Below are 12,034 nucleotides of genomic sequence, written 5' to 3' on the forward strand. Positions count from 1 at the left end.
CGCTAGAGTCAAATGAAAACTGTGTAAATATGTCCAATATTATTACATGAAAGAAAATTTGTTATATCAACATTGCTTTTAATAGTTGGATGCAGACTGAGTTAAGAACCTTGTGGATTGATATTTTCCTCTGCTTCTCCCTACCTTTTTTTCCTCCATTTCCACTCATCATTTCTGCTCATGTATTTCATTCAAAGGCAAAGAACCAAAAAAAGACACCAGTGAGATTGTTCAGCTGCCAAATTTAAATCACCATCTGAATATAATCTGATTTTTCACTGAAGATACGAAAGTTTGAGGTTCAGCTGGGCTGTGGAATGGGAAATGTCCCAAAAGCTTGCAAGAGGCTACCAAAGGGAAAAATACATACTGTCTGTACAGAAATAGTAAAAACATCAGCTGTGCATTCTCAGTTGCCTAATCTTGGAGCAATCAGACAGAATTCTCTTGAAATACCAAAAGATGCATGAAATATCTTAAAATATAGCAATAGCAAAGTATGTTTAAAAGGGTGCTAAAGGTAATTGAACAAAAATTGAGGTTTTTTCCTCAGTAAATCTTTTCAACATTCTCATTCATTAAGCATATGTTGCTCTCAACAGTAATGAGGTAACAGCGGAACTGTGGGCAGTGAATGTTCTGTTTCAAATTTCCTGGCCCAGGTTACAGGGAACGTAACTGTTATCATTAGTATTTGTCTTCCATCAACATCTGTATTTTTTTTCTTTTTTTTCTTTGCTGTTGCTGTTGTTTTGTCTGTTTCTGACATACTGTCCTCCATGAAAAGCAAATGACAAATAAGATCAGGACGAGGTTTCATCTAATAGCCCTTTTGGTTATTCTTCTTTTGGGGCACCTCACTAAAAGTAATGTGTTCCCAAGGGAAAGGATAACGATGTGTTCAAATGCTCCCAAGGAGATGGCTGCTGCCAGATAACCAACTGATTTTTCCCTGACTCGCTGAAACATTCTTTTCTGGAGGTTCAGGTGTTGATTAGATCAGAAAGATGTTCTGGAGGGCAAGGCAGCTGAACAGTCTTTGAACAGCCCTTTTTTTTTTTTTTTTTTTTTTTTTTTTCCTGATCCGAACCAAATAATTCTGAAGATGATTAAACGTCGATGCATAACTACAGAATTGATGGGAGGTGGCAGGTTTTGCATTTGCAAGTAAGAATTACTTGTTGCAACACTAGATAAACAGGCTACACTGCATTGTAGAAATCAACTAGACAGAGCCCTCAGTGAATTTGATAGCAAATAGTTTTTTAGATCCATAATGAGTTTGATTTGGATCTATGTAGACAACAAAAACTAGTCCAGGTAAAAGATTTAGATGGTATCAGTTCTCATCAGATAGGACTTCCTATCAACAAGAGATAGTCACAGTTCAAAATGATTTTTCCTTCTTCATGGTGGATTAAGCATAGAGATGAAAGGTTCCATCATGTAAAAGTGTAAGAAATTCTATTTACCATCAGGAATGGGTTCCACCAAACAAAGGAAAGCATAGAAAAAGTAGAAATTTTGGTAGTAACTCTTTGCCCTGGTCCTAGTTTTGGAAATCAACTTTCGATACCAGGGTTTAGAACATCAAATGCTACAACAAAGTTTAGCAAATGTGTTTTATATGAAAGCAAATCTTCTGGGGGAAAAAAAATTAAATCAGAAGCTCAAGAATGAAAGGATGCAAGATTCCTAAAAGCACAGGTAAAGATACAGGTTGATAGTAGCCTATGAATTGTACTGCTAGTTATGCTCCCCTGGACATGAACTGTTTTTGAGGAGAAAACCAAGGGATACGAGTGTCATACACATCAAGCCTAAATTATTCCTCAGTATAAATTTCACTGAAACAACAGCACTTCATTTGTTGGTTAACCCAGATTAGTCTGTTAGCTTTTCCAATAATGTTAGCAAGACGTGTACTGTGAGAGCCACTTCATATTACCTTTGCCTTTTTTCCATAAAAAAGAGGCACTTGTCCTGAGGAAATGTGATCTCAGCATGTGTTATTTTCCCGAGTCTGTGCATGCTTTTCACTGCCACTGCTAACTCTCATCTGGTAGCAAGAAGTGCTGATGATTACCCTGCTCAGTAATGCATGTACCTGAGAGAAACTTCTCAACTTGGTAAGCTGCTTAGGTCATACATTTGGTTCTTACAGATTTGTGCAGTCTTTTTGGTGACTGTGTGGCTGGCCGTGTGTAGTAAGAAATCCTAAGCTCCTTTATTAAGTGTTACCTGGATTATTTTATTTCTCATTTGTGTTCAGGAGGTTCAGTATTGGGTAGCTCTGTGTAGGAAAGACCCACCATTAAATTCATGCCTCCTCTTCAAGACACTGAGTATTGTAGACTCCGTGGTGTTTTTGCTGTGTCCACACATTACATGAATGCTGCATTTATTGACCAGTCTGCACTACTGCCACTATTAAATTCAATTGTAAATGCTTTAACACACTGGTGGCCACAGTGCAAAAGGTGAAATATAAACCTCACATCTCTCATCAAGATTATTACCCTCAGTGGTTGTATGCTTAAATGTTCACAGCTGAAGCAAAACAAAGATAAGGGTGTTTGCATTTGTGTGTTCCGAGTTTGAGCAGTAATTGACTACCATAAACTGTATCGGCTTGTGATACAACAAGCTCTTTACAAGCTCTGAGACTGTCCTTCTGTCTTGGAACCGTCGGTCCGGTATTATCATAAAGACATTTTCACCAAGAGAGCAACTTGAAACACCTGGTGGAGCTTTCAGAAGCAGCATGTGATGGCTGTGGCACGCTGTAATAAGATGTGGGCTCCATTTTCTGCTTCAGAGCACTGCCATTTTTGGGGAAGGGTCCTTGCACTCCCACCGCCACTTCGGGAGCAGCTGCTGGGCACAGCACTGCCTGCCGGCCCCAGCTCCTCAGCTGGATGCTGGGCTGCAGGCAGAGGCGTCTCCCCGCACACCACCTGCCATCCCTGCTCCTCCATCGTTGGCAGCAGAGGACAGGAGCGGCTCAGGGCACTCGCAGGCCGTGGCCTCGCAGCCAGAGCCTCCCTCACTTAACGCGCGGTAGATAAAGCGTGAGGAGGTGGCAGGTCAAGACCCAAATATGGCGCTGAAGATATTTTTAATCAATTTCAAAACCAATTATTTTCACTTTAACAACGGCAGGCACAGCTTTATCGGGCGAAAATGTGACTTTCCATCCAGCAGCGGGTGTACCGGCGCAACTGTTGCTTTGCTCACGGAGAAGGAAGCGCCGGGGCTGCCGACGTGCGGCATCTCCGCACGGCGGTCGTTGGGCGCTGTGCAGCACCCGCCGCTAGGGGGCGCTGCGGCGGCGTTGGGGCGGGAGGCGGGCCGCGAGCCCACGTCCGAGTTCCCAGGGCGACGGGCGGTCGCGCCGTGACGTCAGGGTGTTTCCCGGTGACGCCGCGGCGCAGGCGCGGCGAGCGCGGCGGCGATTCTGGGTGACGTCACGGGCCGGGCGTGACGTGCGGTGGCGCGGGCCGCCGGGAGCCGGCCGGGATCTGCGCTCGTCCCCCTCCCCCTCCCACTACGGGTCGCGGCTGGGGGCGTCCCGGCGGCGGGGACGCGGATCCCCCCTCCCCCTCCCTCGCCCCTGCGCTTCGATCCAAGATGGCGGCGCTGAGCAGCGGCGGCAGCGCCGAGGGGGCCTCGCTCTTCAACGGGGACGCGGAGCCCGAGCCGCCGCCGCCCGTGCTGGGCGCCTGCTATGCCGGGAGCGGTGGCGGCGACCCGGCCATCCCGGAGGAGGTAAGGCCGAGCGGCGGCTGCCGCGGGTCCCCGCCCCCTCCCGCCTCGCCGGAGCCGGCGGCCGCGGCCCGTACGGCGGCGGAGGGGATCCCCGTTCGGGGGAGGCCCCGGCCCTCCCCCTCCTCTCCGCTGGTGTGCAGAGCGCGGCGGTCGAGGGGCGGAGAGGCTCGGCGCCGCCGTCCCGCACCGAGCGCTCCGGCTGGGGCTGGCTGCCGGAGCGGGGGTAGCGGGATGGGGCTTTCCCTGGCCCTCGGTGGGGGCATCGCCCGGCCGGCCGGCTCGGAGAAGGGCGGCGGGGGCACCGCTCCCCGTGCTGTCACACCGCGAGTTACCGAGGGCACGGCGTTCGTGGAGCTGTTCTGTAGTCGCTTGGCCCGGGCGGTTTTGAAGCACTTGAAAAAATAGGGTTCGGTGGGGTTTGTTGTTGGCCTGCGTCGCGATTTGTGCACGAGGAGCGTTAAGAAACGCCAACGGACAGCGGCCGTGTGGGCGCTGGGGGCGGCGGGCCCCCATCTGCGGCCCTGTGACGGGCTTCCTGTGCTGCGGGGCACCTCGCTTCACTTCCCAACCCCGCACGGAGCAGCGCTGCCTGTTCCGCGGAGGTTAAAGCTTGAGACGCTGGCGCTTCTGAAGCGTTCTCGGGAGGTGGGTTACGATGTGCAGTAGCAACACCGGCTGTTCTGCAGTTCTGAACGCTGTAGGCACTGAAGTCTCACCTATTTGCCACATATTGTATGTCAAGTCTGTTTTAGAGGTAAATACAGCTGCTGGAGACTATGCTTCTTCGTTCAGGGCTTTGGTCGCTGAAGGCCGCTTCAGCTCAGCCTTCCTGAGCTGGGTCTGTGTGATCTGTACAGCTCTCTGAGCCCTGAGCAGCACTGCTGCCCTGGGACAGCCTGTTTTCTGCCCCTACCTCCGCTTGGAGAGGTGAGCAGGCCTTGGGCCTCGACTCACCTAGAGGTCCCATTTGGCTCTAGCTCATTGGATAATAATGCCTTTTCTGTATTAATAGCATTGTGGTATGGCATGGAATTCGTGTGCTGAGAAGTTTGGCAAGCACTAGGGCTCATGCTGAGTAGGTGGCTAGGGAGGAGAAAAGGGAAGGAGGCTTCCGCTGTTGATGCTGTTGAGAACTAAGACTTGCCCATCTTTAGAAGCTACCTGCTCACCTTGCTGAAGGAAGGCAAAGCTCAGCACTGTGCTCGTATTTTGCACCTCAACAGCAAGATGATTAAATGCTTTGTGTAATGTGAGTGCACTCTTAACTTTCCTGAGTAAGGAGAAACTCTTTGCTGATTGGGAAACCTAAATACCTAAAGACTGAACTTTAACAGATGCTTTCTTTCAGCAGCAAAACGAGTTTAGAAAGCATCTCACTGGCTTTTATTGCCCTGATCATGCTGGTGCAGCTCTACGTGGAAGTAAATTGCTGTGTTGTTTCCACCATAAAAAATAATGTAAATATCTGCGGAATCGTTAGAGTAACTGGTTTATTTTGTGGCCCTGGAAGCAGTTATTGTAATACAGCTGAGTGGGGTAAATAAACTGCGGTGCATGGGAGAGAAGAGAGCAAAACAGTGACATGATAAAGGAATTATTCAAATCTCTTTTTCATACCAGAAGAGATGTCACTTGAACTTCAAAATTGCTTGTGTGGGACATTAGATTTCACTTCAAATGCAAAATTACGCAGCGAGGTTTTTTGTTGGTGTTTTTTTTTTTTTTTTTTTTTTTTTTTTTTTTTTTTTTTTATGTGTGCTTTTTGTTTTTCCCTTTTGTATGTTACATCTCTGTATGAGAAAGAAAGTGAAGCAGCCTGCTGCCTGGCACGTGTGCCAGCTGGAGGGCTCAGTACCTCTCAAGTATGGGTGCATAAATGCACAATTAAGGAGTGTGTGGTGCTGTTAATGTATTTTGTTCAAGTTTTTGCTTTCTGTACATTGGAAATAATGAAGCACGCAGGTCTGAGGCAGAGCTGGCGCTAGAGCTTTTATTTTTTGATGTGGTTTTGTTCGTCAGTTAGCTAGCTCTTCCTCAAGTCTTAGGTAATTACCCTTTGTTTGCAGTATATGTATTACGCCATCTAAAACCAGTTTTAATAAAGCTTAAGAGCAAATAATTGCTGATCAAGTTGAAGTGAAAACTATTCTTAATACAAAAACAAGTCAGCGTAACCATAATACAGATGCAAGGTGACATAAGTCAGAAAATTCTGAAGTGCTTATATCTGACTCATGTAAGTGTGTGTTTTGGTGTTCTGTTTCCCCTCAAGAGAATGTAAATCTAGGCTTTAAAAGTAACCTTGCTGTGAAAGCGCGTCAAGGAGCACAACTTCACGTATTTAGAGGAGGCACCTAGAAGGGCTTTGGTTCCATAGTTCCCTCTGCAATCTTTAAGGAAATGCAGTCTTGATTTCCAGGAGGAAAACCTTCCATTCTGTGCTGTTTGTAGGTGTAAGAGGAGGGCAGACAAGGAGAATCTTTGCTAGACCTTACAGCAGGCAAATGCAAACGTGTCACTGAAATCCTATGGTAAAGGAGGTGTTCTGTGTCAAGATCATAAACGAATGTTGGTTAAGACTACATCAGTATTGCTAACGAGTTCAAGGCTTGGAGTTCTGACAAACCAGTTTATGGCATATCATTCAACTCATGGCCAGTTTTGAATCGAATAATGAATCCAGTGCTTCAGGAGCTGCCCTTGCAGCATAACTGCTGATACTAAAATTCTTCAGATAATGAAGCTGTTACGTAAGAGTGTAGTAACTGCAAAGGCATTTTTTCTATATTGAATCCAAGTTTAGGAAGAGTAGTTTCACACACAGATGTAAGAGCAGTATGTTTAGGAAATAAGTCCTTTGCAGAGGCATAAGGATTTGATAAGAGCAAGGGCAAGTGACCTGGGGGAAAGTGTCCTCTTCTGCTCACCATTCTCTGCCTGGGGGAAGCACTGGCACCCAGGGCATGCAGCCTGGCTCTTACCCTGTGATTCTCAGGACAAAGATTGTTTGGATGGAAGGCTTTTAGAGTGGTGTAGGGCTGTTGATACAGTAGTGTGCGTGACAGCTGGGAGAAAAGGCTCTGTTCTTGTTGCTGGAGATTATTTACACCATTATTAAATAATTCAAATGGGATTTTCTGTACTCGGAGCTTTGTGCCCTAAAGTGCTTTTTGAAGACAAAAATGAGGGAAAGTTGTGAAGTGAGGCTCTGAGCTCTTGGGCAGCCGATGGCTTTCTAGGTGGCAGTGCTGGAGTTGATCTGGCGTAAATATTAATTGTGTATTCAGAAACCTTAATCTGACAAAACAGATTTAAGAGGGAAAAGAAAATTTAGCATGAGAAGGTACCTCTAACCTGAAATGAAATAACTGGTGGGCTCTCATGAAGCAATCCTGTTGGTACGCTAAGAAAAGTCAATCTTCTTTTTCTCTCATTGCTTTCGTAGTTTAGAGAATATGTTTTTGGTTTGGTCTCAGTTATGTTTTGTTGCTTTTGTGTTTAGTGACAGATTTAACTTTATGGTTGGTGAATGGCGTTCTATTTAATTGTGAGAACAGGTTGAACTTCGGGTACGAGATGCTTCGTGTCCAGCCAGTGTTCTGCAGGTGTGTATCTCAGAAGATAAGTGCGGTGTTTTGTTGCACAGCAGAAGCAAAGTACTTACCTCATCGTGCTGTCTGACTTTGGGCTGCAGCTTCGAGTAGATGCTGTAGCTGGGGAGAACCTAGAGGAGGGTAGCAAGGGAGATGTGAGGTCTAGCAGATCAGATCTTTGGGGAAAGACTGAAAAACAGAGGGTTGTTTTTGTTTCTTTAAAGGAGTGGGAATTGTCAAATTTGGTGCAAAAAAAGACTGCAAATAGTTTGTTCTCCAGACTCATGGTTATTACTGCCAGAAGTAGTGTGTTTCAATGGTGACAGAGGAGGTCATTTTGAGTTAAGCAGTTTTCTTTATGGCTGGGGACAGAAGCATGAAAATAGACTTTCTTAGCTAACTTATACAAGTGCCCATTAGTAGATTCTGTCAGTTGCACAGGCAAATATATTTCAGGAGTGGTGGAGGATAGTTGATTCAGGAAAGCAGTGATTCAGACAACCTCATCTTCTTCCATACACTTCTGTGGTTCACTCTTGGCAGGGCAGATTGAATGCTAGAATGTAACCTTGAAATAATTGAGTTTAGTGGGGATGTTAAAAAGATTCCTGCTGATGATATTTTTTTTCCCCCCAGAAGGCAGTGGGATTAACAGCTCTGTCCTGCAGTAGTTTGTTTGATTACACAGAACTTGCTTATTAGATCAGTATATTTAGAAAAGCTTTGGTGTCTCAGGGATTGCTTTCTATCTGTGTGGATATCCACAAATTGGTTGGATACAAAGTGTGTGGCTATATTTTTGTGAATGTGTGTTAGTACTTGAGCTCTTAGGCTTTTTCTACTTGTAGTAGTTGTTGAACTGCGAAGTGTCTCTTTTAATGCTGTTCTAATAATGTCTTTCTTGATGCTTGTTGTACCCAGGAAAGGCAGTTCTTTTGTTGCATCCAGTTGGCCAGATGAGAGCTCCCCTATTCTGCTTTGCTTTGTTATTTTTTAACAAGTTTATAGCTCAGTTTTATTAATTGTCGCACCGATAGAAAAGTTGCATGAAAGATTTGAGGGTGAATTTTGCTTAGGAGGGAATAGGATTTTGTATGTACTTGCAAAAGAGATAAAAGAGGGTTTCACAGTAAGAAATGGATAGTTCGAGTCCAGCCTTACGTAGAACCTACAGGTTTTTCTCAGAGACACTTTTTGAATTGTTATGTAGCACGTTTCAATCTGAACAACCTGTTTGAAGAGCAGCGGTACAGTAGAAATGCCCTGTCAGAACAGTACTTCTGGATGACTAACGCTGCTCCCTGTGGCTGTGGTACATCAGGCAGTGCCCTGCCACCGAGAGGGGCACGCGTGGCCATTTTGTGTGCCTCCTGCCGTGCGCTCAGCCAGATCCGTGCTGTGCCACGTGAGCACCACGTACAGCCTTCTGAAATCGATCCACTAACGCTGAAGAAAATTAGCATCACTTTTGCTGGGTTTGTTTTCCTCAGGATTAATGAGCTCGGCAAGGCATCTGGTGAGCTCCAAGCCCCTTACAAAGTAGGTGACAAAAAGAATGTGGTTTGGTAGAATAGTGCTAGTGTGGTGGGCTTGATTCTTGCTCCTCCCAAACTTGTTTTTTTAAGGCCATCTTTGTCCCATGAAATTACCACAAAGTGCCCTTCAGGTTTGGTTTGGTTTTTGTTCTGTATTTGAATGAGATCTCTCTATCTGACACCTTAAATCTTTGAGGCCTTAATTTTCCTGTTGCTCACTTGTAACAATCTTACTTGATTTCTCTGGGTTGCTTCTGGGTGTACAGTTCATAGAAATGTGTTGACGTGCCATAGTTTTCCCAGTGTGCCAATGATGTGAAGGTCCTCCATGGGCTTCTTGTATAGTAGGTATACTTTCCCTGCAGCTTTGGCCACGTGAGAGTCCTGGCTACAGGATTTTGTTTTCTGATGTCTTAGATGATTTTCATAATTTTTATCTGTTCACACATCTCTATATGTGTACACAGCTCCTTTATCACAGCCAGTACAGAACATAGCAGTATGTGTACAATCGACGTGTCTTTTTCTTCCAGTTGCTCTTGAGCTTTTGGGGCTTACAGTGCAATCCTCATCTATCCTCCTGCACACAGCATCTTTCCAAAATGATGAAATCTGTATTTGTGCAACTGATTTCCTCTCCTGTGGCCAGTTCTGAAGTTATATGAGGCTGCTTGATGCAGAATTGCATGCCTTTTTTTCCTGTTTAAACTCCTTGCTGCAAGTGTTGGGCTTGTTACTCCACCTCTTTTAGTGTGTGTGTATTTATATTTATATATAGGCAGCAGTGACTTTCTCAGTTCTTTCTGATAACGTTATGTAATTGCGGCCCCTGGCAAAAGGGAAAAAGATGATGGTCTGGTCAGATTTTAACTCACCTCCATTGTCCAGAGGTGCTGTCTGTGCAGGCAGGAGTTGTCAAGGAGCAGCACTGCCAGCTGTCAGCCTGCCTTAGGAATTCCAACCCCTATCAACAGGAAGGCTCAGAATACAGAACCAGCTCTCTTCAACATGGGTCTTGTACCATGCAGGTGTGGTGCTTGGTGACAGTGAATTATCCACACTATTGGGACTGTAGTTGAGATCATACGAGTGTCCTTGGGCACTGAAGGAAGTGTTTGTTCTCCTAAGTTTCATATCAAGAGAGATACTGTCCCACTATACTTGCACAACATCTACAATGAAAGGGAGATGGAATTTCTACGTGAGATTTACCAGCTTTCTTTAAAATCTTGCACCTCGGAGGCAAGTTTGTTAGTGAACAGTATGTACTTACTGATTAAAACTCTGCTGCATAATGAGGTTGCTAAGATGGCTTTTTCTTACTGAAAGAAGGGGGACATCAGCAGTAATATCCTCACTGTTGTGTAGTGAGGCCTCTCAGACAGCATAGCCAGTAGTAAAGTTGTTGGTAAACCTGCTGCAAAGTTGGAAATACTTCTCAAATGCAGTTACGTTGTGTCCAATCGGCATTTCATATCCACTTTATTTTGGATAACAGGATGGTTTTTGAGGGTAGATGTAGAAGGCCTAGTTTCTTTCCCTCTCTGGCGCAAGTTACTTACTAATAATGCTTGAAAAGCACTGTAAAATCAACGTGAAATAAAACATGACTATGACTTGAAGAAGTTGGTAGTATGTAGGTAGGTATCTGGAAGATCTGTGTGCTTGTGGCCTCAGCCTTTGAACCGGTATTGTAAATTTACTCATTAAGTCTTATTAGGCCAAACCTTCTCTACAATTTTATGTAGTGTGGATTTCAGTTGGGGTCTTTAGCATCATCTGAAGTAGTTTTCAGAAATGATTTCTCTCAGTATTCTCATAATTTGACTAGAATACTATTTGTTAGTGATAATAAATGATTGTGACTGAGCTTAAGCTTTTGCCGCTAGTTAGAAATTGATGTAACTCGTCTCAGTCTCTAGATTGAACAGTCACAGGTTATAGATCTTGCAGCAGGTTTTATGTGATCAGTAGTTCTTTGGTTTAATCAGCTAAAGTCTGACTGAATGAAATGAAAATCTTTCTGCATTTTCTCCAATTTTCTGAAGCAGACCTTTCTTTACCACTATTCCATCACCACATGTCTTCTATCTTGCTTATTTATTTGTTTTTAAAACCTTCCAAACTCTTTGTACAATGCATGGCACGGAGCCAGTCCTACCTTGGAAGTTATTTCATTTTTCATGGTGCTGTTGGAGTTAGTAGGCAATCTGAGCTGCTGAGCTGAACATTAAATGCCATCCAGGAAAACGTGGTTTCTATGGCAGTTTCTATTTGTGACTGTTTTCCAAAACTACGGGCAAATTACTTATACCTGTTTTGTGTTGTTTTTGTTTTGTTTTGTAATTTTGATATCTGTTTAAGATAAGAACACAATGCCTCAGCTCCTTTATTGGATCATAGCCACACTTTATACTCTAGTTTCAACTGACAATTTCAACTGTCTTACATTCTCTAGCCAGCTAGTAGAAAGCATGTGCACCATGTCATAACAGTTTAATGGTTGAATATTGTAAAGAGTACAGCAGATGATTTTTGTGGATTGATAACATGAGCTTTTGAATAGGTGCTGTTTATCTTTTCTAGGCAGTCTAATGAATTGTGTGCTCTGGCAAGGAGAGAGCAGACTGGGTTCTGTAGTCCAGGAAAGACTATGTTTTGTCAGTTTAATTAATGTGACCCAGCCTGTGTAAGAGGCCTGCTTGGCTAGCATTTGCTTCTTAGATCCAATTATTGTAATTAGCTAGTTGTTAGCTGCTGGCTTTCCATCACAAATATGACTTGTCTTCAGTGCTAACATATGTGGAGCAATAGTCTGGTGGATGCACAGTAGTTTAAGTTCACCTCTGTATGGGATTCTCATTTGTTGCGAGTTTGTGGTAGTTACCTTTCTAGAACAAAATTGCATTCTTAAATTAGAATCATAAAAATTCAAATTAGAATTGTAGAATGGCCTGGGTTGAAAAGGACCACAATGATCATTTAGTTTCAACCCCCCCCCTGCTACGTGCAGGGTTGCCAACCAGCAGACCAGGCTGCCCAGAGCCATTAGTAGATATGTATAATTAGTAGATATGTATAAAAAGTTCCCCATGCCCCCTTTTTAATTTTTAACCTTTGACAGTCTTGGGAGAAGTT

General features: G+C 44.4%; 1 protein-coding gene across 3 annotated transcripts in view; it reads left to right on the forward strand.

The window, feature by feature from the left end:
• Positions 1–3,630: 3,630 nt before the first annotated feature.
• The window catches only part of BRAF (B-Raf proto-oncogene, serine/threonine kinase), a gene marked incomplete at both ends in the record, with an annotated part of 68,485 nt that continues 60,081 nt past the window's right edge, over positions 3,631–12,034 (forward strand). For 2 of the 3 annotated variants that reach the window (XM_079549520.1, XM_079549521.1), the window contains one exon: positions 3,631–3,768. In XM_079549520.1, coding sequence (XP_079405646.1) covers positions 3,631–3,768 — 138 coding nt within the window. The remainder of the gene's footprint in view (positions 3,769–12,034) is intronic. The other variant, XM_079549522.1, reaches the window with a different exon arrangement.

Source organism: Tetrao urogallus, assembly GCF_951394365.1.
Source record: "Tetrao urogallus genome assembly, chromosome: 1".
In the NCBI taxonomy this organism is placed as follows: Eukaryota; Metazoa; Chordata; class Aves; order Galliformes; family Phasianidae; genus Tetrao; species Tetrao urogallus.